General features: G+C 45.0%; 1 protein-coding gene across 5 annotated transcripts in view; it reads right to left on the reverse strand.

The window, feature by feature from the left end:
• Positions 1-1,646: 1,646 nt before the first annotated feature.
• Positions 1,647-26,611, reverse strand: part of Eif4e2 (eukaryotic translation initiation factor 4E family member 2) — a 28,240-nt gene continuing 3,275 nt past the window's right edge. For 2 of the 5 annotated variants that reach the window (XM_034521399.2, XM_076914860.1), the window contains exons 2-8: positions 23,410-23,524; positions 21,322-21,456; positions 17,812-17,916; positions 15,950-16,102; positions 15,719-15,855; positions 9,487-9,565; positions 1,647-4,083 (exon numbers count right to left, since the gene is read on the reverse strand). In XM_034521399.2, the coding sequence (XP_034377290.1) occupies positions 9,520-9,565; positions 15,719-15,855; positions 15,950-16,102; positions 17,812-17,916; positions 21,322-21,456; positions 23,410-23,524 (691 nt within the window). In that variant the 3' untranslated portion in view covers positions 1,647-4,083; positions 9,487-9,519. Of the gene's footprint in view, positions 4,084-9,486; positions 9,566-13,883; positions 14,143-15,718; positions 15,856-15,949; positions 16,103-17,811; positions 17,917-21,321; positions 21,457-23,409; positions 23,525-26,611 lie in introns of those variants that run through there. The other 3 variants (XM_034521397.2, XM_034521398.2, XM_034521401.2) reach the window with 2 other exon arrangements.

A 26,611-nucleotide genomic window follows, 5' to 3' on the forward strand; every position in this document is an offset into this window, starting at 1 on the left:
ACAGGTGCTGGAGCTCCTGAGACTTGATCCTGCTCTCTGTTGCTCTGTGCCTTCAAGACTTCCTGCTGGGCTAAAAGCAGACACACACCTACCCCCTTTCTACAGCTCCCTGGCAGGCAGTTAGGAAAGGCTGGCCACAGAGCCATCCATTTATAAACACACTTAACAATTTTCCCAGGGGACCAAGAACTTGAAGTTAAGCATATTCTTTGCCAAACTGGTCGTCTGCTTGGTTACTGGGACCCAATTCACCAGTTGATGACATCTGATACCACTTGTGATGGTTTGTATATGCTCGGCACAGGGAGTGGTACTATTAGAAAGTGTAGCCTTGTTGGAGTAGGTGTGTTACTGTGGGTGTGGGCTTTAACACCCTCATCCTAGGTACTTGGAAACCAGTATTTTGCTAGCAGCCTTCAGATGAAGATGTAGAGCTCTCAGCATCTCCTGCACCATGCCTGCCTGGATGCTGCCATGCTTCTACCTTGATAATGGACCGAACCTCTGAACCTGTAAGCCAGCCTCAATTAAATGTCCTTTATAAGAGTTGCCTTGGTCATAGTGTCTGTTCACAGCAGTAAAACCCTAAGACACCACTGAACACCTTACTGAACATCCATTCTAAAACCCTGACACTATAGCTGGATGAGGCTTAAAAAGCCACCTGGTCTACCCTATGACTGCCACTTGGGTCCTCCTTGGCAAATGCCCAGTAAGTGATCTTCTGTCCGGTCTTTCTGTCCTCCTAGGGCCAGGCAGCCAGCCTTCATTTTGACAGCTCAAATGCTGAGGAAGATTTCCTGAAACTAAAGCCCTCCTCCCTGTAGGGTGCTGCTTCTCTGCCAAGCCGTTTCCATGAGCAGCTGCACGGGCATTTATAACCCTTGCTCTGGCACTGTGCAGTTCAGCTGAAATGCTGCCCTGCAGAGAATATGTATAGAATATATGCAGGCTTTCTGGTCTCCACTTGTGAACAACCCCATTTTTTTTTTTTAATAAGTTTAGTGTTGGGATCTATCATACCCCAGGTTCTTTGAATTTCCTTCTGTCTTCACTCCAATTCTCCTTATCCCCAGTTGAGGATAATTAACAGTAGTTTTGTAATGTTAAAGATATAAGTGGAGGCTGAACACGCCTCTAATCACAGAAGAACCAGAGGCATAAGGTTCATGGTAAATTCAGGGTCAACATGGTCAACAAAGAATAACCAAATTATAAGCTGAATTATGGCAATGGCTAATACTAATCAGAGGACTAGAGATGTGGCTTAAGTGGAAGAGCACTTGAGCAGCATGCACGAGCCCTGGGTTCAATCTCCAGCACTGCATAAACCGACCAGGAATGATGGCACATGCCTGTACATCCAGCATTTGGAAGATAGAGGCAGGAGACTCACAAGTTCAAAGTCAACCTCTACCATGCTATGAGTCTGATGACACTAGGCTACATGGAACTGTCTCTCAAAAAGAAAAAAAAAAAAAGCAAGAGAGACTATTTTCATACTAAATCTGTCAGTGCTGCCAGCACTTTCTGTACCTCCCCACCAAGTTCTGGAGCCCACTGCAAACGGAGACCAGGACAGAGCTTGAACCGCCCACCCTCCAATGTCCCCACTTCCCTTGTATTGACAAGTCCACAGCCAGCTCTCTCGCTGATACTTTCCGTTTATTACTGCAGTAGACAGTCCCCTCAAAGTGCAACACTGCCACACACTGCCACACACTGCCACACACTGCCACACACTGCCACAGCCCCTGTTCCTTCCCCTCCTGTAAACCCCTGGAAATTCATTCTTGGGAGCACTGACAAGTTTGTCTCTGGATGAAAAGGTTCTCCATTGCTAGTGTCACAGGGAAAATACACAAAAGAACAAAGGGAAAGGCTCTGGAGAGGAGCGGGCGTGAAGGCAGAGGGCGCACAGCACAAACATCACTCCCCTTGTCTAGCAGCAACTGATCGTGCTGGTCACATGGCTCCGGCAGCCTCTACCTCCTGTTTGGAGAACAGATGATACCACAACCATAACTATGTGGTATCTTGGCCTACCCGAGGCCTGTGGAGTCAAAAGTAAATGGAGAGATTTCTCCAGCTAGCATGAAAAAAAGTGGGTGGTTTGGGTAAACTGAGAGTTCAATTTCCCCTTAAGCTGTTAGGCAGAGCACCTGGAAGAACACTGGGGTTAAGCTGCTGCCTGACAGTGAGAACCCCTCTAATGAGCACACTTTGGATGGAGGGAAAAAAACCCAACTGTCAAATACTATGACCAAAAGGACTGGGAAAGACTAGCTCCAGAAAACACAAGAGATTCAAATATCTGAACAAATGAGATTAAAAAGGCAAACAAAACATTTAACCAGACCACTAGACCTGACACAGGCCTCACTCATAAACGCATTACACACACACACACACACACACACACACACACACACACACACACACACACACACACCCAGAGAGATGCCCAAAGGAAGGCAAGTCTAAATGTCTGCTCTTTGGAATTTTGAGGCAACATGAGCACAGGCAACTGTGGAGGCCTCCTGCTTAGTCAAGCCTCCAGAGGAGCCTCTGCCTCCTTGACAGCCAATGATGCTCTGGGGCTGCCGAGCCCTTCACAACCACCCCAGAATGCATTCTTCAGATTCCTGGAGCTTCAATCGCTGTTGGACTTTCTTCTCAGATGGCTTCACCCGCAGCGGAAACACCTTCCCTCTTGGCCCTGTACTGTTCTTTCAGGGCAAGGCATCCCCAGACACAGAGACTGGAGGGCAGGAGCTGGAGAGCTGGAAGAGTAGGATGGATACAAGGAGATGCTGTTACCTTCAGAGTTCCTGAGCCCTACGGCTGAGGAACCCCACCCAGGCTTCAGGGACACGCTTTAAAGAGAGGCCTTAATTTAAGGTACTGCCATCTCGGCTCACAAGAGCCCAGCACAGAGCACTTGAAGCTGCTGCCGCTGCCCACTTCTTCCTTGATCTTGGGTGCTTTTTGACCTCTCTGGCCTCAGGCTCCCAAAGTCAGCTTCTCTGATGAAGACATGCCTGTAGGAGCCTTCTGGGCATTGAGGGATCTGGATAATCTGTCTACATCCAGGTGTCAAGGACCAAAAGTCTTTTCCAACCACAGCTGACAGACACAGCCATCAAATGAAAGCATCCAGCAAGGCTGCCATTTCTTCAGTTGTTCATTTCAGCACTGTGGGACCTACAGTTTTAATGTGGCACTAAACAGCCATTGTTTCTACCTCCATGACAGGCATGCAAGCCCCACAGAGCATACTCAGCACACAAGTCTTGCTTACATGGGAGGCTGGTTTCAGCCCCAACCCCACACGTGGGACCTGCACTATGATCAGGCTTCTGACTGAACCACATTCTTCTCCAGCCTGTCTTACAGGGCTGATGCTTTAGGCTTTTTTGGCAAACCTGTGCTGCCCAGGATCACGACTTAAGTGCTGCAGTGCCTAAGAAGAAGAGTCCCACTGGAGGTGTAAGGCGCAAAGGACACAGAATCCTAGGCTGTCAGCATATCTTAACACATGTTCAAAGTGGTGGTGGGCTTAGGGGAGAGGAACACACAATAACTTAACAGTAGGGCTGGAAGAGGCATTTGGTTCTCTTCAGCTCTAGGCAGAGGCTGTTCCTGGATGTGCAAGCATTCATAATACTGATAACGCTCAGCTCAGACCCTGCACAGGGCACATACGTGTGGTCAGTCAGCAAGTCCTTCACACAGCAGGAGAGCACAGCAGGATGCCAAGAGGCATCTGGAGAGTACACAGAAGAAGACAGCTGCACTCCTGCACAGAACCCCACTTAAAGTGTTTGTCTGTTACATAGTCACATTTTCCCATTCTTCTTGCTTGTAAGGTCAGCAATGCTGGAAGGTGTCTAGCAGAGTCCGTGTTCCAGGAACGAGTGCAGAAGGGGAGCACATGGTTTAGGTACACCCCTTCATTGAACAGACAGAAGACCTGCCTGAGCCTCGCATCCAATTCAGACAGACACACAAACAGAAAAGGATTACTGCCAGCTTGTGCGCTTTCACAATGTGATTTTTGTATTTCGAAAGCTTGAATTGTCCCTGAAAGAGAAAATGGGAGAAAATAGAGTATTCAATACATGGACCATCTAGATATGAGCACACACACATATGAGGGACTTGACCAGCTCTTCAGACCCAGCCCTTCCCTGCCAGTCTAAAGCCAAATGGCAGCCTGCCTTCCAAGTCCGTGCAAAAACTTCCAGCCTGTTGCTTGGCAAGGTAAAAGGTTAGTAACTGCCCCAGTGCAGGTAAAATATTAATGCATGCACATTCTCACAGTGGGACACTGCAGCTTTAAAGAGAAAAAAGAAGAAGCTTATATGGAGACATCTCCAAGATCAACTGACAATCTCTGGTACAAAAACAGAGAAGAAAGGCTACATATGTATGCGTTTGCCTGTATACATAAACTTTAAGAAATCCTGGAACACAGTTATATAAGGCAGGACAACAGGGATCCAATGGCAAGTGGGCAGGTCAAACAGGGAGGAGAAAGACACAATCAAACCGTTCAATAAACAAATCCAACCCTACTCACAAACCTCATTTAAACTAGAACTGCATCTCCAGAGTGTATCCTGGTACCCTGGATCAGAAAGTTCTTTCCTGAAGGAGGAACAAGGGAACTGGGGTTTTCCCAGTATGTGTCTTATGTCCCCTTTACTGGGTGCAGGCATCCCTGACAACCTTTCTCACACTAGAAATCTAGCCACAGCTCAGAAGGTCACATCACCAGAATCTCAAAAATCTCATGGGTTTCCCTTGTGGGAACCTTAAGGTTTAATCAGTTACTGCCCTAGCCCAGGGCTTTGCATTTAAATGTGCTAGGAACTCTGAAGTAAAAATCTCTCATTACCTGGGCTTCTGAAGTCTATTCCCTGTTCATTTTAGAGGGTCGCTATAATGCGTGGCCTTAACTGCTCTTCTCTAACATTGCTGCTACATTTAACTAGGCAACTGGTCCATAGGAAATAAACACCAAAGAGGGAGTGTCTTCAGGCAACCACATGGTCATTCCTTCCTGTTACTGGCTGCTGGAAGCAAGCTACTGAGAGTTCCACAACCAGACATCAACTGTTCTGTACACCAAGAGACGGGTGAGCTGCTCTAGGGGAACTGGAGGAAACTGACATGACTTCCTAAGTCCACTGGCTCTTTTCTAACACATATGACCCATATCAACTTTATGACCTTTATCAACTGTTTTCATCTAAGGAGGTGAACACAAGGCTAACCAACAGGCAACTGTCTTTTTAAGCTGCATACAAACCTTTCAAAGGACAGATTCCTCTGAGTTGACACAGAGGCCAAGAAAAGATGCTAAGGAGTCTTAGTGGTACCAGAGAGGAAAGCAGGAGAGGGTGGTGTCCAAGGGTTCTTTCTGAACTCTTAGCTGGTGTGCTGTGTCACTAAGTCTGCATTTTAGATGACACCTCTTCTACATATGCTATATACTGAAGTGACGACACAGAAGTTTGCTCTGCTCCACTTCCTCCCTCTCAGTGCTGCATCCATGGACAGATAAAGCTTGGCTTTATCTTTCTTATAAGAAGGATGAACAGAAAGGTGGGACAGTGGGAAAGTGATGGGACTTTCGAACTCAGGAAGAGAGGTGAAAAGGAGTCTGTCTCCTGGATAAGGCAGGTTGCTGAGGCTCTGGATCTAGCACAGCTGCAGGGGCAGGAAGAGGAGCCCAGGTAAATACTGATCAGTGCTAGGGTTGGGCCAGAAACGGCTTCACTCTGTGCCGCCCACTGCAGAGTCTGCCTACTCTCTTTCAACAGTCAGGTGTTGCTCTAGTCACTCCCTTCAGGAGCCTCTTCCTAGTAAGAACACCTAAGCAGTCCGTCCTGTCACTTTGCAAGATGGAAAAGGAAGAAGACTGGAAGAGCCAGAACCCAGGAGACTCTTCCAGTCAGTTCATAGGAAAACAAAGAGCAGTGAAGGTAGGTGGCACACTCAGCCAGTACCACCTGAAGTAGCAGGTGGATGGTGACAAGGACCTATGCCTATGGTCCAGTCTTTCTAAAAACAGTGAAAGTTTGGAACACTTAGTGCCAAATTTTGCCTAAGGCATGTTTTTCTCTAGACTAGCTAAGAACTACATTCAGTCAGGCCCTAGCTATACAGCAAGAAGTTAGGTGACAGGGAAAGAAAAGCAAGAAGGTGAGCAGGAAGTGTCAGAGGCCATCAGTGGCTTCTTCTGCACTTCTGTGCTTCTCTTTACCGTTGTGGCAGTGATTACAGGATCTCTCTATGTGGTCCTTATTGAATTGGAACTTGCTATGTAGACCTGGTCGACCTCAAATTTTCGATCCTCCTGCCTTAGTCCTTGAGTGCTAAGACTATGACGTGAGGGCCATCACACCTATCTCTGTGCTTCTGCTCTCAAACAAAACACCACCACCGAAAGAAAAAAGGCAAAACAAAAACAAACCAATCACCTGAACAACCAAACAGCAGCAGCTAGCTGTGATGCACATGCTCAGTGCACATCTGGGCATATAGGACACCTGAGCACCCAAGCCCATAGCTCTAGGGAAATCAGAAGAATCCTTCTGAACCGTAAGTTATGTTGTCTTGAGATCTCCCAAACTCCAGAGATTGCCACCCAAACTGTTTCCTAAGTTCATATTCCTAGTAACCTCCAGGAAAACTGTTGTTCAAATACTCAAACGACCTTCTAACTTTCTTTGCTTCAAAACAGTCACTTTTTAATTCAAGTTCTAACTTTGGAAACAATGGTCTAAGGCAGGAATTAACTCCTGGAGAGAGGGGCAAAGTGGGTTCCTCAGAAGGATGTCTTCCTCTCTGGAGTGTCTTGTATGCACCCATGCTCTTTGGTGTACCATGTGACCCTGGGTCCTCCCTCGGGTGAATGCTGGGCCACCCAAGTTTCTGCTCTGGAAAGTGGCATGGAAGAGGAGGTCATCACGCCCTGTTACCCTGAGTATGCCTGCCCTTATCCCTGGCTTTGGGCAGTCTAATCTGGTGAGCAGTTTTGGCTTCGTCTTCTCTCCCTGAAGATTCAGCACAATTGTAAGCTTTCCCTAGGTTCCAAGGGTGTGAATTTGAATTTCATTTCTTACGACACAACCATGACAGCTGCACTGGCCAACAACTCTTGCTACGTCCACGGGAGCCTCTCCTGCTGACTTAGTGCTACTTTCATTAAAAGCCATGGCTCCATAATGAAAGTTCAATAAAGTAATCTTACAATATGCAGACACATAAGACCTGTAATTTGATGTATTTAATTTAAGATGTATGCATGTAAGGTGTCTTTACTTTTTGTGTTGAGACAGGGTCTCACACAACACAAGTTAGTTTTGAGCTTGCTCTGTAAGGATAATGACCCTGAATTCCTGGTCCCTGGGATTCTCTCTCTCAAGTGCTATGGTCATATGTATGAGCTACCACCTTCCTTGCTTTTTTTTTTTAACCAAGGGTGGGGACAAAAGTCATAGCCTACACTAGTTTTAACACCAGTAATCCCCCTGCTTCTGCCATACTGAGACTATAGGTATATGCCACCCTACCCAGCCAGAAACATTTAAATAGCAGGTTTATTTAAATCGATTTTCTCTACAGAAAATGATCCATTTGTGCAGGGGAGTCCATTTGAAGCAAAGAAGGGGACAGGAATCTAAGGTATCCATGCAGGTGTCTACATCTTAGAACATGTCACCAAAAGCAAGTCCCAAGCAATAGAAGTGAAATATGAGGTCCTTTCAAGCTGGGTAAAGTAATGCGGTGGGTCTTTTGGGAATAAATTAGGAAATTCCTCACAGACTCCTAAGTCCATGCTTCAAGGACACCTAAAGTAGCAAGGACATAAAAAAGACCAGGAGAGGCCACAAAGAGAGAAAATATACTGTGGTAATTATTAATGAATTTGACTTCTCCAAACAAGTCAAAGGTATTTTAGAATAATTTAGTGTCTGTTAAGGAAGAAGTCATTTTAAGTTTCTAACGTAAAGACTCTGCAGGCTGGAGGCAGGGGAGGACACCTAAGATTTCAACATAACCCAGGCAGGCCCTAAACTCACTGTGTAGCTCAGGCTGGTCTCAAAATCTTAGCAATCCTCTTGCCTCAGCTTTCTCATTGCTCAGAGTACTGGTACAAGGCACTACGCCTGGATGAGACGTAATTTATAACAAAATCAGACTATAAAGAACGGATGGGGAGAGAGCTCAGTGTGGCAGCTCATTCCTACGATCTCACCCTCAGGAGGTGGAGGCAGGAAGATCAGAATTAGAGGTTCAGGGTTATCTCAATTACAGAACGAGTTCAAGGCTAGCCTGGGCTACACTGTCTCAATAAAATGAAAACAAGGGCTGGGGAGACAGTTTAGTGGGCCAAGTGTTTGCTGTACAAAGTATAAGGACTTGGGTCTAAATTCCCAGAATGTATAAAAAGCCCAGTGGGATGATGCAAGTCTGTGATCCCCATGCACCTTTAAGGGAGGCAGACACAGAACAGTCTCTGCAAGCTCTTGGATCAGCTAGCTTAGCATATGCAGTGGAGAACTACAAAGAGACTCAGGAGGTTGGGGACACCATCCACTTTCAGGAACCCTGCAGCTGGTCACCCTAGATCAAAGTGGACCACAGAGTACCCAGACATACATTCACCTGCTCCTATCCCTCAGTGTCACCTCTTCTGGCTCATCTGAGGGCGGCAGGTCTTCTTGTCTGGAAAACCTTTATTTCCTTCCTAGGGCAGGGTGGGCTTCTGAAGCAGCTACTACATATGGGCATATGGAGCTTGCTGTCTAGGAAGAGGCTCTGAGGAAAATAGTCCTTCACTTTCAGCTACACTTACCCAATTTTCTCCTCTAGAGACAGACATGGGCCAGACACTCCCAATGAACTACAAACGCTCAGGCAGGCAGATGCTGGAGCTGGCCCAGCCTTCCCTATCTCTGTCATGTAGATATGGTCTCTTATGTAGCCCTGAAATTCACCTGTCTGTTGACTCCCATTGTGGAAATCAAATTTACAATACTGTTTCCTCATAGAAGACAGGCAAAGGCAGCAAGCGAGAGGCACACCTCTCACCTAACCCATACAGAGGTCTATGAAACTGTCCTCTGGCCACAAAACATTGGCAGATGGCTTAAAAAATGGCAGAATCTGAACTGCACAGGAAGATATGATGCATATTTACTCTCATGAAATGTTAGCATCTCAAGATATCTCAGATCTGTTGGTGCACAGAGCCAAACAGGAACATAGAAGCATGAAGTCTGGGGACCTTTACAGGGTTAAGCATAAGACACAGAATCCAGGGAGGCAGTTTGGAACCCACTTTTCCCTGAGGTGCAATGCTGGCAGAGGCAAGGCTAGAGGCAAATGGGAAGAGGGTATCCCCTTGGGGAGAGGGCTCCTATAGCTGAGAGGTATGTCATGGGGTTACAGAGAAGGTAGACAAGGCCCTACCCTGAGTGTGAGAGACAGAGGGGGAGCGTCCGATCAGCGGCCGCTGCTGTTCACCAGGCCATGAAACTCCTCCCAGGCCCTGGTAAACCAGAGACAAAAACAACAGCACATTCAGATCAAACGCTTAGAACAGAGAGCAGACACCATCACCCCACCTCCCATCCCGATGCCCTCCATGCTGACTGGAAACACAGGAGCTGGGTCAAGAGTGAGGGCCCCAGGCTTTCTCCTTAGAAGGCAGGCAGCTGGTATTTTCAGCTTGGTTTACTTAGGAAGTCTAGCCTTCACTACTCCCTTCCCAGTGCTCCTTCAGCAGCAGTAAAGGGCAGGTCACTGAAGTCAGAGTTGAAGCTCAGCCATGTCCACAAATACTTCCATCTTGCTTCAGCAAAGGACAACAGTTCTTGCCTTTGCTGCACTGGGTCTGAGAAACAGGTAGTAGCCACCATGTCTTTACCAGGCCTGACCCCGAGGGTAAAGCCAAGGACCCACCATATTATGATGTCTAAAGATGCAGCCCAGTTATGTCATTTTCTCTGCTTTTACCTTTCCAGGATTCTAGGCTTTTTAAATTTAAGATGGTAAATATGCCAGATTCTATCTGCTTCTGAAAACACTGGGGTAAGTCTTTAGATTTAAGATGTGTGGGTCACAGCAGGTAGCATTTCCAGTCAACAGAGCTCATTACAACTTCCATGCTGCTTAACATAAATGTGAGGAATACAACTTACAACTGTGACTAGGAAGGAGTCAGAGGTGTGAGTGGTGGGAGAACGCACGCTCAAAGCTCAGAGAGCAGCCAGTGTCCCACAGACAGGCTTCCGTGCTGCTGCATGAAGGAGAAAATCAGATTCCTCCAGGGTTCCCAGAAGCTCTTGGCACCCCAAGGTCTCTCACCTTTTTGCTCTACCCACTTTTCAGCTTGAAAGCAGTGACTGTCCTGGGCATTGTGTATCAAACTTAATGGTGGCCTAGAACTTGCTCTGTAGACCAGACTGGCCTCAAACCCACAGCCATCTGCCTGCCTCTGCTTCTCTAGTGCTGGGATTAAAGGCTTATACTACCAGGCCAGTTAATTACTCTCTTCTTGGCTTAAGGTAGCAACAGCACTGAGTGACAACACATTCTGCCTCTCATTTAGTATTTTAGTACTAAAGTAGATGTCATTACCAGGTACTGTAGGCAGGTTTTCTTCTTCAAAGGTGGCACACACCTTTAATCTTTGTACTTGGGAAACACAGGATCACAGTGAATTCTAGGATGGCCAAAACTACATTGTGAAACCATGTCTCAAAACCAAGTAAGATCACTAATTAAAGACTAGACAATGTATGCTCGAGTTTCATCAATACTGTCCCTCTATAGAATAGCAGCATTTATGGTTCTGGTTTTAAGTTTTCCAAAAAGTTACTATTTTATGACAAATGGCTCACAGAAAAACCTAAGACTGTTTAAGAAGTGTGCTGAAATTTGTCAATTCCCAAGCTCTTTCTGGAGACACAGTGGTAAACTGTTCTCTGGTTCCTAAGGGATGCTGGAGGCGGCTTTCCTCATTACTCTCAATGAAGACAAGTGAAAATCCAATGCTTGGACAATGACCTAGGAACCTAACAGCAAGATTTAATTTCTATTTTTAAGTAACTAAGAGGTCAACAAGGTCACACAGCAGGGTTAAAGTCCATCTTATTTATCCTTTTCTTCCAGAAGCTGGTCCCTACTAACCTTGCCTAACAACAGTTCACTGGTGAAGACCTGGAGCTCCAGAGGCCCCTCTAGTGCACTGCAGAATAAACTCAACTTCCTGTTTTCTAAGCTCAGGCATGAGGATTCTGGGTTTGGCAAAGCACTTGGCCATGAGCTCTGGTGCACTCACTCCTGCCCTCAAAGGGTGTGAATCTCTAGATTCTTTCCCTCCACCTGGCATTCCAAGCACATCAGGTAACTTCAAAAACGCTCTTCTTTGAAGAGGAAGTTTATCCTAAAAATTGTCTTATGATTTGAGTGTCTAGAAACTAACACACCAGAGATTAACACAGCCCACTGAGAATTCTGAGCAGATTCCAGGGACAGCAACAAAGACTCTTTAAGGTCGGCTGATCCTATCTCACCAGAAAGTAAACTGGAACAGGGAGATCTCATTTGTTCGTAATTCCCTGCTTCCAAAGCCGACAGGCATCAGTGTCTTGCACTCAGACAGCCCTCACCACTAGAAAGTGGTTCAGCCACCTGCTAGTCTGGGTATATCGTACAACGCAAGGTCAGGCAGCTCTAAGTTTAAAGTGGCCCCGCACCATCAGGTTATAACTGAACTAAGGCAGTGAGTGAGCTGGCCCACATATGAATATTGAAGCTCAATGTTGAAATACGCTGATAGCTAGACCAAGTGAAGGAAGTCTCCACAATTTAGCCCCTCTTTCCTTTTCCCTTATGCTCTGCAGAGAACTCCCACCAGCTTGCTCAATTATGGTTAGAGGGTCCTTTTGCCATTCCAGACCAGACAACAAGGAATACAGTGAGATAACTCCAAAGAGCAATTTTCTCACAAGACAGCGCTATGTTAACTGCCTTTGTGGCAGCAGTTCCCTGGTGGTCCCGGAATTCTGGCTGTGTTATGAGTTTTTTTCCACTCAAGTAGAGAATGCAGTGAGCTATTTGATGTAAGGACCCAAACCTATGAAAACTCAAGACAAATCTGCTTCTTTAAGAGGAGCCACGAGCCGGACATGGGCTGGCATGGTGGCACACACCTCTAAGCCCAGCAGTCTGATGTGGAGTTGGGGGTCAGTGAAGACTACATGGCAAGTTCCAGACCTGTGACCTGATACAAACACAAGTGAATATGCTTTATCTCTCTTAGGGTAGTTAGCAACACAAGGACCAAGCAAAGTGGCCTCTTTGTGGGGCAATAGCTACTTCCTAGTTCCAGGTGTGCTGCAGGAAACAGCAACAGGCAGGGTGACCAGGGAAGGCTGGGGAGACAGACAGGTAGAGGATACTAGAAACTGGGCTGCAACCCAGCAAGCTGGAGGAATGCTTGAGTGAAGCTCAACAACTCCTCACACCATGCCCTTGCTTATTAGCAGTCCTGATCTCCAGAGCACTTGGGAAACCACCATCACTGCTGGCTCAGCCTCAGTGGATGATATTCAATGGCTCAAATAAAAGCCACAAGGACCAGACCCAGGCAAGAGCAGCGCTGACATCTCCCACGTGGCTGGGATCTGAAGGAGGTCTCAGCTCAGTCTGCTGCTGATAGACTCTAACTCTGGAAAGTGGCATCGAGCTTGTGGATAGAGCTACAATGCACATGTACCTCACAGTGAAAGTTAAAGCAGAAGGCCCAAGAAAGCCACCGTCTGACAGGCTTTCTGCATTCCAGCAAATCTCTTTTCTAGACATGTTAGAATGTGACAAAGCTGCAATGACATAAGCACCCCAGAACACGGAGCCTAAAGTCTCACTGTGTTTTGTGGACTCCTGGGCACACAACCAGGGCTAAGTCAGCCAGCGGGAGTTAAGGAGTATGCTGCTGTCAGATTGGACGAAGCACTCTGGAAAACTCAGCCTTACAGTTACCTCCCATTCAGACAACCCAGAGTTCACAAAAATGCTTTTTAATTTTTAGTTTTGGGGATGGCTAACAAAGCCTCTGAAACTTTCCATGCAGGTTAATGGTCTAAAAGCCAAGCTGCCCACACACATCCGCCAAAGCCACAGTACTCGCAAGGCTAGTGCATGTAGGTTCACATCACCTCAAAGGCGAACCCCCACCCCCACCTCTGATGAAGGCACCTCTCACCCTAGACCCTGGCACAGTGACCCTGGGCTGGAAAGAACAAAGGGATCTCACCAAGCAAGACTACCAAAGAGGAAGATAATCTACTCTTCGAGGAAAGGGAGGAGGTTGCCAAGCAGCTTTAGCACCAGAGAGAATAAATACCCCATTAGCACAAAGCAAACAAGTATGTATGTATGGCCACAAACAGACAGAAGCAGGGCTTCAGCTCCAAGCAAGAGATTCTATTAACTAAAGGCAAGTGAAAGTTAGCAAAGAAAAGCCAAGGATACCCCTTTCCAACCTTAAGAGACTCTCACGCTGGACCTGAACTTAGCCGCCACCCTGGGCCAGCCATTAGTCTAACTGGATGGAAACTAGTACACTTGAGCACCAGGCAGTTGGGTCTTCAGAGTTAGTTGTCACCTCATTATTTAATGTCAGACCACAACAGTCCTGGAATAAAGTACCATATGTCTACACAATGGGCTTGTGGCTATGAAGCTGCGTTCCCTGAATGGCCCTACATGGAGAAGTCTGTGTGCCATCCCTTGAAAATGGTGACAGTCAATCCAGAGGCCACATCTTGATGCACCATAAAGAGCAAGAGCATGAGACAAGCTGGTTTAGCACCATTTATTTGTGATCTCAGCTGTTGTAGTAGTTGCTGCTGTCAGCCTGTTCTCAAAGGATAACATGCTCTTCCGTTCCTCTTGTCCAGGACAGAAGGGTCTTCCAGGTGGCACGCCAACAGAACAAGAGACTCCGATGATGCCAGCTTCAATGATGGTGCCATCCAGAGAGAGGGTCATGGCACATTCAATCGCGGCTTCCAGAGGTTTTGAAAAAGGAGCCTTTGGGGGCCCAGCCTGCCTGGCATTCTAGTGAAAGTGCAAAAGGTAGCTCATTGGGAGAGGAAAGAGAGTGGGGAGCAAGGGAAAGTGGCATCTGGGTCTTAAGGAGGGTGCTACAGCTTCAGGGCAGGAGTCCCAGGGGCTCCTAGGTCCTGGAAGGATTTGTTTATGGGATTTGACAAGTCAAGATGAACTGCCTCTAGGTATCAGAAAGGGAGGACAGTGGGGAGTGAATGGAAACTATCCTTTCCCTTTCCTAACCAGGTTAAATGGGAACCCAACAAACAAGAATCCCAGGGAAAGATGTAGAACTTTTGAGCTTAGACTAAACCTAGCAGGAGGGCAGACACTATCTCTGTCCTGCAGCAGAGTGTAAGATAGACCTGCTCTCAGAAAAACAGCGCTGACACAGAACTACTGGACAAGCAACCAGGGCCACAGATGGCAAATGAGTGCTGGTGGCTCCAGTGAGTCAGAGCCATCTGACACAGGACCAATGCCCATGGCAGGACTCCCAGTCAAAAACTGGCACCTAGCTGGTATAAGTGAACTCCATCCACCACAACATCATATGTGAATATGTGGGAAAGAGTCTCGGATAGTCTGCCTGCTGATGACAACCACTGTCTCACTATTAGTCTTGAACAGGAATGGCATGATGATGACATTGTACTAAAGATGACAGCAATGATACTTGGTCCTGTAAGCTTTCTTGCTCTGAGGACCTTCAGTTACAAAGATTACACCAGCCTAACCACAACCTTACTATTTATTTCTGGCTCCCATCTTATAGCTGGAGAAACTGATGCAGAGTTGCAGAGACTTGCCAAAGGTACATACTGGCTCAGGGCCACAGGAGACAATAAACATAAAGAGACCTGACTCCTGGTGGCTGGTTTTCCTTCCACCTTTGAGACAATCTGGAAGCTACTCCCACAACCTATTCATAATGACCTGAGCTCATCTATGTCACTGTCCCTGAAGGAGAAGCCCTCACCAGTGATTCTCGATGTGGACAGCAGCACTCACTGTCTTCAGTGGGATACAAAGTTTCTTTTTCCTGTGACTCTACCCTCCCTTCTTCCCTCTCACAATCTACTGCACTTCATCTAGACTTCAGTTCTATACATACAAAGTAGAGTCACCATTCCTGATAAGTCAATCTCCCAAGACAAAGAGAACAGACTAAAGCTAACAGGTTAAACAGACATGCAAAGGTGGGGTCGGGGTGGGCAGGGAAGAGGATTTTATTGTTCAATAATCGTCTTTTAAAACAGTCATGAGAAACTTCTGAAAGAGCTTTGTCTTTCATTTTAAAATAGTGGTTAGCATAAGAAAGACAAGACAGCCTATAGAAATGAACCCAGCCTAGGCAGGAAAACTGGGTTTCTCCAGAAGGGCCCTTTGCTCCACAGCACCTCACAGTAGGTCCTTGGAGCCTCACTAATAAGAACTTCAGCAAGTGGCCAAAGCCCTGGAGGTGGTTGGTATGTCCCTATGTCACAAGTCAGTATCATGTATGACCATATTCGTCTGGGCCCAACTATGGAGCTACTTCTGCTAAGCTCAGGGACCTGTCCCCCCCAAGCCCCCCAACACGTACTTGATGCTGTCGGTGTGAGTTTTGTATTCCATAATGGTGTTGGGAGGTAGGTTAAGCACGCGCCGAAGAGTGTCCCGGATTCGGGCTGTGGTTGCTTGGTCGCTGGCAGTCTTATTCCATATAGAGATAATGTCCTCCTAAGGGAGGAACAGAATGAATTATCAAACCAACCAGAAGCAGCCATGAGAACAGCAGCAACACAAGAAAGAACAGTGGCCTGGGCTGACTTACCTGAAAGCGGACTGAGACCACAGCCCCGCAGATCTCCTCCCCAACCATAAACTGCTCCCCGAGCATGGCCAGGATGAGATTCTCCCAGCAGCGGGAAGCCAAACCCTTCCGAAGTCGAATGATCCACTTGCCCCCATTTTTATTTGCATCATCCTATAGGAAGACAGAAAGCATCAAGGTTAAACTACTGGTCCACAATGTCACCTTTGAATACCAAAGAATACTTCTGAAGACCAGTAAAGTCTGGCCGCTTTCCAGTTGACATTATTTCAATGTTAAGGAGAGAAGAAATAGGGAACAACAGCAACAACAGCAACAGCAACAGCAACAGCAACAACAACAACAACAACAACAACAACAACAACAAAAACAAGCAAACAAACAAGCAAACAAAATCAAAAACAGAAAAACCTAAGAAAAAAAAGGCAGGCATCCTTGATTTAAATAATTTTTTTTTTTAAAGGACTAAATAGATCTTTTTAAAAGAACCCACTTTTATCTGAACTATTTCAGAATCACAGTGAAATGGTATATTTCAAACACAGACCATAATCACTTTTTGCTAAAATCTGACGGCCACTAAATACCAAGTACACCGACAGAAGTTCAGATTTTAACATAGGCACAGTAAAGTAGAGACACACAACAAATTAATTACAGCCACACAGCCTAATGAGCACCACTGTAACAATGCACACAAGATGGTGAGAGTATACTGCAGAAATCTCAGAGGGAACACTTAGGCTGGTCCTGAGGGAAACATGTAATACATAAAGCAGAAGGGCACTGGGGGGACGTATCTCACTGAGCCAGAAGGAAGGAAAGATTTTTCACATTTTCTAGAACATTTATTTTTTTCCTTAGAAAAAAGCTCTGGCCCTGGAGTAGAGTGTTGCTCCAGAGTGCAGTCAAGTAACAGCTCTTCAGAGAGATCACAGAGCTCTCTTCCAGTCTCCTGTTCTTAAGTTTTCTTCTTGCCACTTTAATCCTCTATCTACTAAGCAAATGCATTGCACATGCACAAGCACACAGATCTGTTCTAAGGGAACAAGGACATTTTAAAAAGCTTTTACTGCTATAATATCACCATTTGAATGATAGCACCTATGATGGTTTGAATAAGAATGGCTCCTATAGCTGGGCAGTGGTGGCACACGCCTTTAATCCCAGCACCCGGGAGGCAGAGGCAGGCGGATTTCTGAGTTCGAGACCAGCTTGGTCTACAGAGTGAGTTCCAGGACAGCCAAGGCTAACAGAGAAACCCTGTCTCAAAAAACCAAAAAAAGAAAAAAAAGAAAAAAAAAAAAAAAAAAAAAAAAGAATGGCTCCTATAGGCTCATATATTTGAATTCATAGTCACCAGGGAGTAGCACTATTTGAAAGAATTAGTCGGATTAAGAGGTATGGTCTTGCTTGCTAGGGCAAGTATGTCACTGGGGGTGGATTCTGAGGTTTAAAACTCCAGAGTCTCATCCTTTGCCTATGAATCAGGATATTGATCTGCTGTCCTAGCACCTGCCTGCATGCCATTATGCTCCCTGCCATGATGATAATGAACTATAAGCCAGCCCCAGTTAAATGCTTTCTCTTATAATAGTTGCCTTGGTCATGGTGTCTCTTACAGCAACAGAACAGTAACTAAGAGAGGACCATCTTCAAAGCTATAAGCCATGAGTATGGACAACTGCATCAATGCCTTTTCCTAGAGGTACAGGCTCCCAAGATTTACCAAATAGAGTTACAGCTTTGAGAGAAAACTTCAAAACTCTTTTGACCTTGGCAGAACTTAAAATTAAAAGTAAATAGATAAATAAAGAAAAATGAGTTTCCTCCCCAAAGCAGCTAGAAAGGCCAGTCCTTACCTCCCACATAGGTTTAATCCCTTCTTTGAAGAGATGAAAGTCACTGTGGCCAGTCAGGTCCCCAGGACGTACCATGTGGCTGTAAAACTTCCAGAACTGCTCCACCTGTAGAAAGAAGAGCCAAGAGTATAAGGACTTTATCTCTTCTTTGAATGTACACAAAGCTGTATTACTGAGAACAGAATCGTAGGAGACACCCTGCCTCAGGCACCTTCTTTGGGGGACACATTTTCATTTGGAGCAGGGTAGAAAAAAAGACCATCATAGAGGTTTTTTATTTGGTTTAAGACAAGGTCTCTTGTAGCCCAGGCTGGTCTTGAATTGACCTACCTCCTGCCTCCACCTCCCATGTGCTAAGATTATAAGCATGCAGTACCATGCCTGGCTAGTACAGTTTAATCAAAGAAAAACAAAATTAAGACAAAATAAAACACAACATGTAACACTTTCAATACAAGGATAAACTGGCCTGGAGGGCTGGATCAGAGTCAAGTACTCTGGTTTAGAGTACCCAGAGGTACTCAGATTCACTTCCTAACACTCACATGACAGCTCACAACCATCTGTGATTGACAGTTCCAGGGGATCCAATACCCTCTTCAGACTTTACACTGTACACATGTGGTACAGATATACATTCAGTGAAACACTAATATAGATACAACATTTTAAATCTAAAAACAAACAAACAAACAAAAAAGTTGGTGAAAACCACTGGCCTCTGTCTTCAGCAGCTTTGAGGTGGCAAAGGAGGCCACACTGACAAGTCCCGCCTCTCACTACGTAGTAACAGCACCAGCTCTTCACACAACTGAGAAACTTTTCATACTGAGGTATGTCAGGACACACAGGCCTCACCTGCATATACTTGCAGAGCCAAACATACTTTTTTCTTTTTGTTTAGACAGGGTCTCACACTACAGCTCAGAATGAACTAGGGCTAGAGTTTCTATCCCTCCTCTTAGCTGGAAAGATTGTGTCTCTTTATTTACTTTGAACTTAAGAAAACTAGATTTATAATTTTCTTTCAAACGTGTTTATATACTTATATTTTCAGAATTCAGGAGCTAAGGGACAAGGCTCACCCAGTTGGAGTTACATAGTGTGACCCTGCATCAAAAACAAACAAAAACAAAACAACAATGACGAAAACAACAAAAACCAAACAACCAAACAAAAAACCCAGAGGCTGGAAATCCAGAAGGGTTAGAGGCTGAAAGGACTTGCTGCTCTTCCCAGAGGACCTAAGTTCAGTTCCCAGCTCTCACATTGGGTGGCTCACAAGTACCTGTCACTACAACATCAGGGGATATCCTCTTCTGGCCTCTGTGCATGCACACACATACACAATAAATAAACTTGAAAGATGTCTTATTAGAGATTTATTTTATTTTTAATTATGTGTATCTATCTGTGTCTATGTACATGTGCACATGCCCACAGGCCAGAAGATATCAGATTCCTGGGAGCTGGCATTACAGGAAGTCGTGGGTACCTGACATGGATGCTGGGAACTGAACTCGGCCCTCTGCAAGAACAGTATTCTAGTGCTGGGAATGTGGCTTGTGGCTCCAGGAAGCTGAGGCAAAAGAATCATAAGTTCCAAGCCAGGCTGAGATCTAGTAAGTCCCTGTCTCAAAACAAACACTATCACAATCTGGGCTGGTCCTTGGCTCTGTGCTGGGTGGATCCTTTCTTGAATGCAAGATGAGAACAAGAGCTGCAATGACTTTGGAGGTCCTCTCTCAGACTCTACTCCAAGTCAGGAAACAGTACTTTTCCCTTACGGTGGAATTTTTGGAAAGACATCATCTGTGGGGCCAAGGAGATGACTCAATGGTTAGGAGCATTTGCTGTGCTTCCAGACAACTGGAGTTTGATTCCCAGCCCCAACAACAGAAGGCTCATGACCACTCTAACTCCAGCTCTGGGAAAGCCAACAGCCTCTTTTGGTCTCAGAGGTGCCCACAAGCATGCGTGCATATACACAAACACATAACAAAAGTAAAAAATAATCTGTAGGTCAGATATAGTGGCAGAAGTAGGAAGACCTTGGTAAGTTCAAGGCCAGCCTAGTACATAGTGACTTCTAGGCTAGCATTAAGAGACTGTTTCTAAAAAGAGAAGGAAGGGGAGGTGAGGAAGGGGAGAGAAAAAAAAGAAAAGAAACTTTAAAAAACAAACACCACAAGAGAAGGAAGAGTTGAGCTAGAGAGCAGGAGAGATGTAGCGGCCATGGAGAACCACGCACGATCAAGAACAGTCCTGGGTAACACATTTTGTCTAAGGTTAGGTATTGGGAAGCAACTTAAATTATGTGGGCAAATTGTTAATTGAGCATTTCTAAATATATAAAGCCATCAGATAAACTTTAAAAAAACCAACAACACTGTAACTACTGTTTTAGATTTGAAAAAGGTTTCATGTTTTCATTATTCTCTGGGAGGGATTTAGTATCACAGGCCCTTCCTTTCTTCTATTTTTTCCTTTCTTAAATTAAGGTTTTTCAACAAGACAGGGTTTCTTCATGTGGCTCTGGTTGTATACCTGTATGTAAGCCTTGAACTCAGAGATCCAACTGCTTCCATCACAGGCCGTTTCTTAATGCCATAAATTATGACAGCAGACTTCAGGCTCTATCACCTGTCCAGTGAATACTGACGGTGCTGATGGCAAACCTCTTAATTCACAAGGAAAAAAATGTAATTTAATAGAACCCTGAACACCTTTCCCAGTTCCTTCTCTGATCCTGTTTAATCAGTTGTTCCTAATAGCTGTAACCGTACTTGGAAATTAGTCTAACATTCTCACATAGCAGACAATCAAAACTGTGATGGCTTCTGCGTTAGCTCACATCTGTAATCCCAGCACTTAAGACAGGATTGTGGCAAGATCCAGACCAGCCTGGGGTTACACAGCAAGAGCCACTGTCAGAAAACTGATTCTGCATATAGAGACTAAACATGTCTATCGCATATAGGGGTTCAGGAAAACCTTTGTTCAACAAGACAACACTGGTGTTAGTTGCGGTCAGGGTCTTCAAATTTACAAATGTAGTAAAGAGACGGGGAGGCTAAGGGTGGACTGAGGTGAGGAGCCTGAACAACTCTGTATTGATGACATCCACAAAAACCATTTTATCAGAATCCAATTTCATGAGGATAGATAATATAAACAAGGAAACTCTCTTATGACACTCCCTATGTATAAAGATTCAATAAATATCTGCTAAAATAAAAATTAAAAAACTCAAACTAAGCCCCTTTTTAATTTCTGTATTATGTCTTTCTGATCAAAGCTACCATTCCCACACTTAAATTACCTACATGTTACCTAAGGATGACTAACAATTAACCTAAGACTTGAACAAACACGAGCTTGGGAATGCAACTCAGCCAAGTAAGGAAACCAGAATGTGTAACGGTGACTAGGAAAGTAGATAAACAGCAACAGAAAGTCAGGTAGGAGTGCCATACCAACGAATATGTCAGCCAACAACTGAGTACTCACAGAGGCAAAGGTGCCAATCTGCTTGATGTTCTGCTCATAGCTCTGTGAGCTGGTGGGACGGCCAGGGGTTCTCCTAGAGTACCAAAAGGTGTAGTTGTACTGCAGGGGATGTTCTGCTGGTCCAGGGACAACAGCCTGGGAAGTACAGAAGGTATGTTAGTTCACGGCAAACTTTCAGTTCATTGGTCACAATGCTGAAAGGCCATTTTATTGTATTATTTATCTTATATTCACATTTATATACTTTGTGTGTGCGTGTGTACATGCACATGTGCATGTGTGTATGTGGGTGCTTGCAGAGGCCAGAAGAGGGCTTGTGAGCTATCTGGCATGGGTGCTGAGGACTAAACTCTGGTCCTCTGTAAAAGTAGCAAGTGCTCTTAACTTAGTAGTCACCTCTTCAGCACCTTGTTTTTTTTTAAATTATGCTTATTACTATCATGCATGTGTATGACAGACAGAATGTAGGAGCACGTATGCTATGTTGTGTGTATGGAGGTCAAGGAGAGTGTTCAGAGGGTTGGTTCTTCCCTTCTCACTGTGGGATCCAAGGATTGAGCTCAGTCATCAGGCTTGTGCCTGATGAGCCATTTCTCTGATTCCTAATAAACATTGACAGTGTCACACTCAGGCTAGATATGGTGGCACAACCTTTACTTCCAGCACTGGGAGGCTGAGGCAGGCAACTGTCAGTTTGAGGTCATCTTCGTTTTCAGACTGAGCTCCTGGCTGGCTGGTCAGGGCTACACAACCAGACAGTAGGTTTTGTTTGGGTCTTTTATTTTTGTTGTTGTTGTTTGTTTTTTTTTTTTTTTTTAAAGTGTATTTCCTTACCACCTCCACAACTGGAAATAATACCATAATTTCAATTATTTGCAATGCACTGAAGTCTGCTCACACAGTACATTCTTTACTGGTTAGCAGATTCTAAGTTGCTGTAACACAACTTTCTGCCTTTCTCATAACACCATGGGCATTCATTATCTCAACAGATGCCCACTCCAAGTACCACTCAACACCTATTCCTAACGACTGGCCTAAGCAATCGTCTGCAAGATGGAGGAGATAACAGCAAGCACCTCAAAGGGTCACTGTGAAGAACAAATGACTAGAAGCACCAAGTGCTTGGCCACTGCCTGTCACAATAGACGTGCTCCATGGACATAAGCTCCTTTTTTTTTTTTTTTTTTTTTCTTTCCTTTTTCTTTTTCTAGACAGCGTTTCTCTGTGTACTCCTAGCTGGCCTGGAATTCACTCTGTAGATCAGACTGGCCTCAAATTCACAGACATCTGCCTGCCTGACTCTCAAGTGTTGGGATTAAAGGTGTATGCTGGCACTGCCTGAACCTTTGTGAGTTCTTACCACCTTGCAGGAAATGCCTGTTTGGCAGGTATTCAGATTATGAGATAATTAGTGCTATAATACTGAGAAACTTGATTTACTACTTATCTTTCATTCCCTAAATTCTCTGTATCCCAAGCCACTCTCACTGTGTACTACTGCTGACTGAAAAGTCTACAACAGGACTTGTAAAATTTAAATTACTAAGTAGCCTTTAAAGCAAGTCCCAGTTGAGAATTCAGACTTGCCTATCTCATATGAGACTATTCAGCAAGACAGCACCCCAAGACTTCACAATAAGAGGAAGTTCTTGTTTCCAAAATAAACTCCAGTCATTCTACCATTTTTTAAAACTTGTAATCATGGATGCATACTAAAGATTTCACTGTGACATTTCCATACACACATCTACCTGGCTTTGGCCACACCCAGTGACCCCTGTCCTTCTCTTTTTTACCCTCTCCTCCCCTCTCCATACTTTTCTTCCCCCTTTTCAGTGCTAGGAATTGAACCCAAGGCCTTATACCAAACACAGAATGATATCCTAGACCATGTATCTTTTTTGTGCCTCTCCATCTGTATATGTGTTTGAGAGTGTGTGCACAAGTACATGGGGGAGCAGTCTCTCCAGCCCCCTCAATCTTGTTTTAAGAACAATCAGAGATTCCAAAAGAGTGAATCTGCTAAAGAGAAACTCCATGAGAAAACCAAGGCTCACTACACCTGTATCATAACCCCAAACATACCTTTCTTTTGCCACCGCTCTGGCTCTTGTCTCTGTCTGTTTTTTCCTTCTCACCATCTTTCTGTGTGCTGTTTTCTTCATTTTGATCATGGTCTCCACTGTCATCATCTTTTAAGCTACATGGGAAAGCAAAATAATGTCATTCCATGACTAAACTATTCTAACAAAACCACAAGCTCATAAAATTACCATCTAAGTAGCCCCAAGTCACTGGAATCCCAGGCCTATGAGGTGTGTCTGTGAGAAGGGCAAAGGGGAAAGCAAACCAGGAATATTAAATAAAAACTACTGAATTAGTTACCTCATGAACTCCAGCAAACAGTCTTTCAGTTTCCTGACAACAGCATAACAAAGCAGTTAAAGAGCTGTTTTTTGTTGTCAAAAACAAACTGGTAATGAGAATTTCTGGACAAATAATTCTGTTGCTATCTGAAAGTTAAACTTGCCCATCTGTATCTACTGTCATGTCTGCTCCTTCCACCTCTCTCCTAGCTGTCCTTTCTCCACACCTTAGGTCAGTGTCCTTCTCTAGCCATCTAGTTCATCATCGGTCTATAAGTGGGTCTGGCATCAGTCTCTCCTCTCCACCCATCCTCTACACTTCCTAAATGTCAATCTGTTATTGAACCTGCGTCCTTAAGATGCCAACTTCCTACTTACGGATCCTCTAGAATAGCACACAACACAAAGTGCTTTTTCACAAGACTTTAGAAACTGAGTCCTGTCCAGAGCCATACTCCTCCCCGCTGCAACAACTCTTCCCACTGGCAAACACCTTGCTTCCAGCCCAAGGTGTCATCCCTCCCTGCCTGTTTCTTCTTCGAGATAGAGAGTTTCTTTAGAGCAGTATCATACCTCATCTCAGTATCACTGGCACCCAAAACAAGACGACACAAACCAAAGGTTAAATGAAAAGGAAAACAAAAGGAGGAGTGAATGTGTTGTCTCATAAGCAGAGTCAAAAGTGACACCACCTAAGACCCACCAGAGGTAGACACAACCGACCAGCTTAGTGCAAAAAGAGTGCATTTGCTCAATCTGCTAAGGTAGCTCAGTGGGTAAACACGCCAAGCTTGCAGACTGAGTTCAATCCCTGGAACTTATATACTGGCATGAGAACCTACTCCTGCAAAGTTGTCCTCTGACCTCTACACACTATACACATACTTAAAAAAAAAAAAAATTGAGGGAGACAGAATGGCAATTCACTCTAGAATTAGACCATTCACCATAGATTTTCTCCAGAATCATCTTTTGGGTTCTACGATGGTATGTACAGAAAAATGGAATCAGCCATGTTCAAGACAGGCCCCAGCAACACCTCAGTTATACTTCAGACATCATCCTACACAGACATACAAATATGGTGTAGAACAGTTTTTATTTTACAAAGTGGTGGTGGATAGTCAGGCAGTGGTGGCGCACGCCTTTAATCCCAGCACCCGGGAGGCAGAGGCAGGCGAGCTCCTTCTGAGTTGGAGGCCAGCCTGGTCTACAGAGTGAGTTCCAGGACAGCCAGGGCTATACAGAGAAACCCTGTCTTGAAAACCAAAACAAAACATAAAAGAAAGTGGTGGTGGTATTTGTTGTTTGATTTGTCTGCTAATCTTTAATAAATAATGTATAAAATGTACCTATAAATAATAGGATGAATAAGCTAGTCATGTATTGGGGTACCTGTTCTGCCTAATAGGCAGCCATATTGAAGGAGATCCTCATGTGGTCATTCCCTGTGATGTAGACCTCCCCATCCCCACCCTGGGCAAGACCCAACTAGGTAAGGCATAGGAGCAAGGGCAGTCTGGTCTGCCTAGTAACCTAGGCCTAGAACTTTTTTTCAAAATACAGTTTCCTCTCTCTACATTGATTTCATCCAAGAGAGCAAAGACCAAGGATTCAGAAGCTGGACCAGCTTTAGGGTTCATGAAAGAATCAAGACTCGGAGCAAAAGGGACAGGCAGTCCAGAGAGAGAGAAAGGAGTTGGAACTGATGGGCAGACCAAGTGGAGAGAGGTATGCAGACACTGCCACCTGTCTGCTTCTTAGAGGCATCGCCAGTGCTTAGTAAACTTCCCTTTGGTTTTCAAATCGAGCCTGCCTTGGACACAAGACCCATGGATTAAATATTACCAACATTTACCAAGCAGCTCACTGGCTACCAGAGGACCTGTCCTCAAAGAACTGAGGAGAGATAAGGTAACAAAGCGTCAACTTGGTGCAAAGGGCCATTCTGTGTGCATGTCCCCAAACATCTCCTTCCTGTTCCCAATGAAGCCCTTCCACTCCTGCTGAGTCCACCTAAATGCAGTTCCCATCTCTGTCCACCCCTCCCATGTCCAGCATGTACTCACGCCTCCACTCCTGGTTTACTGCTTTTCAGGATTCACAGTCTCTTGGAAACATCCCCTACTTTCTCCCAATATAGGTTAAACCAAACTCTCCTCTTCTGCTCTGTCCCGGTTGTACTCGAAAGGGCAATTTTCATCAAGAATAACTCATGGATTTTTCTACTGCTTCAGCCCCAAACAACTCTCTTCTGTAGAGCACATCCTCTAGGGATACAGCCCTCTTGTTTTCTCTTCAGCTCCTAATCCCTACTATAGCCTCTGAGGTCACTTTATTAGATTTTGGTTGAAGAAAGACAGTCACCTACGACTTCCCATTTTTGCCAACCCCAAGAAAAGTATATTCCTTTCTTTCCTAGTGGTTTTCTGTCGGTCACTAATAGGAAACAAAAAGAAAACAAAAATAGTTGAGGCAGAGAAGAAACAATGCTATTATCATTCTGAAGCCATCTTACACTCCTTTCTAAGGCAGCAAATAGGAGCCTCAATGAACTTCATTTGTATCTTATGCTCTGGCCTTTATTTTAGTTTTGGCTGTCTGTGCTGGTAATAAAACCCAGCACCTCCTTCACAGAAGGCAAGGACTCTACCAATGAACTGCTCCCCCACCCCCCATCTCTGTCTCTCTCTGTAGCCCTGGCTACATAGAGAGCCCTGGAACTCACTCTGTATACCAGGCTGGCACTGAACTCAGAGATCCATCCACCTGCCTCTGCCTCCTGGGATTTTAAGGGTGTGTACTACCAAACTTAGCCTGCTTTAATCTGCCCTCTGCACATCTATCTAAGACAAAGGGTTTACAATCTGCTTTTCAGAAGCTGTTCTTTCCACCTTAAAAGCTGGATTTGAGCCAAGGTA

Source organism: Arvicanthis niloticus, chromosome 17, assembly GCF_011762505.2.
Source record: "Arvicanthis niloticus isolate mArvNil1 chromosome 17, mArvNil1.pat.X, whole genome shotgun sequence".
Classification (NCBI taxonomy): Eukaryota; Metazoa; Chordata; class Mammalia; order Rodentia; family Muridae; genus Arvicanthis; species Arvicanthis niloticus.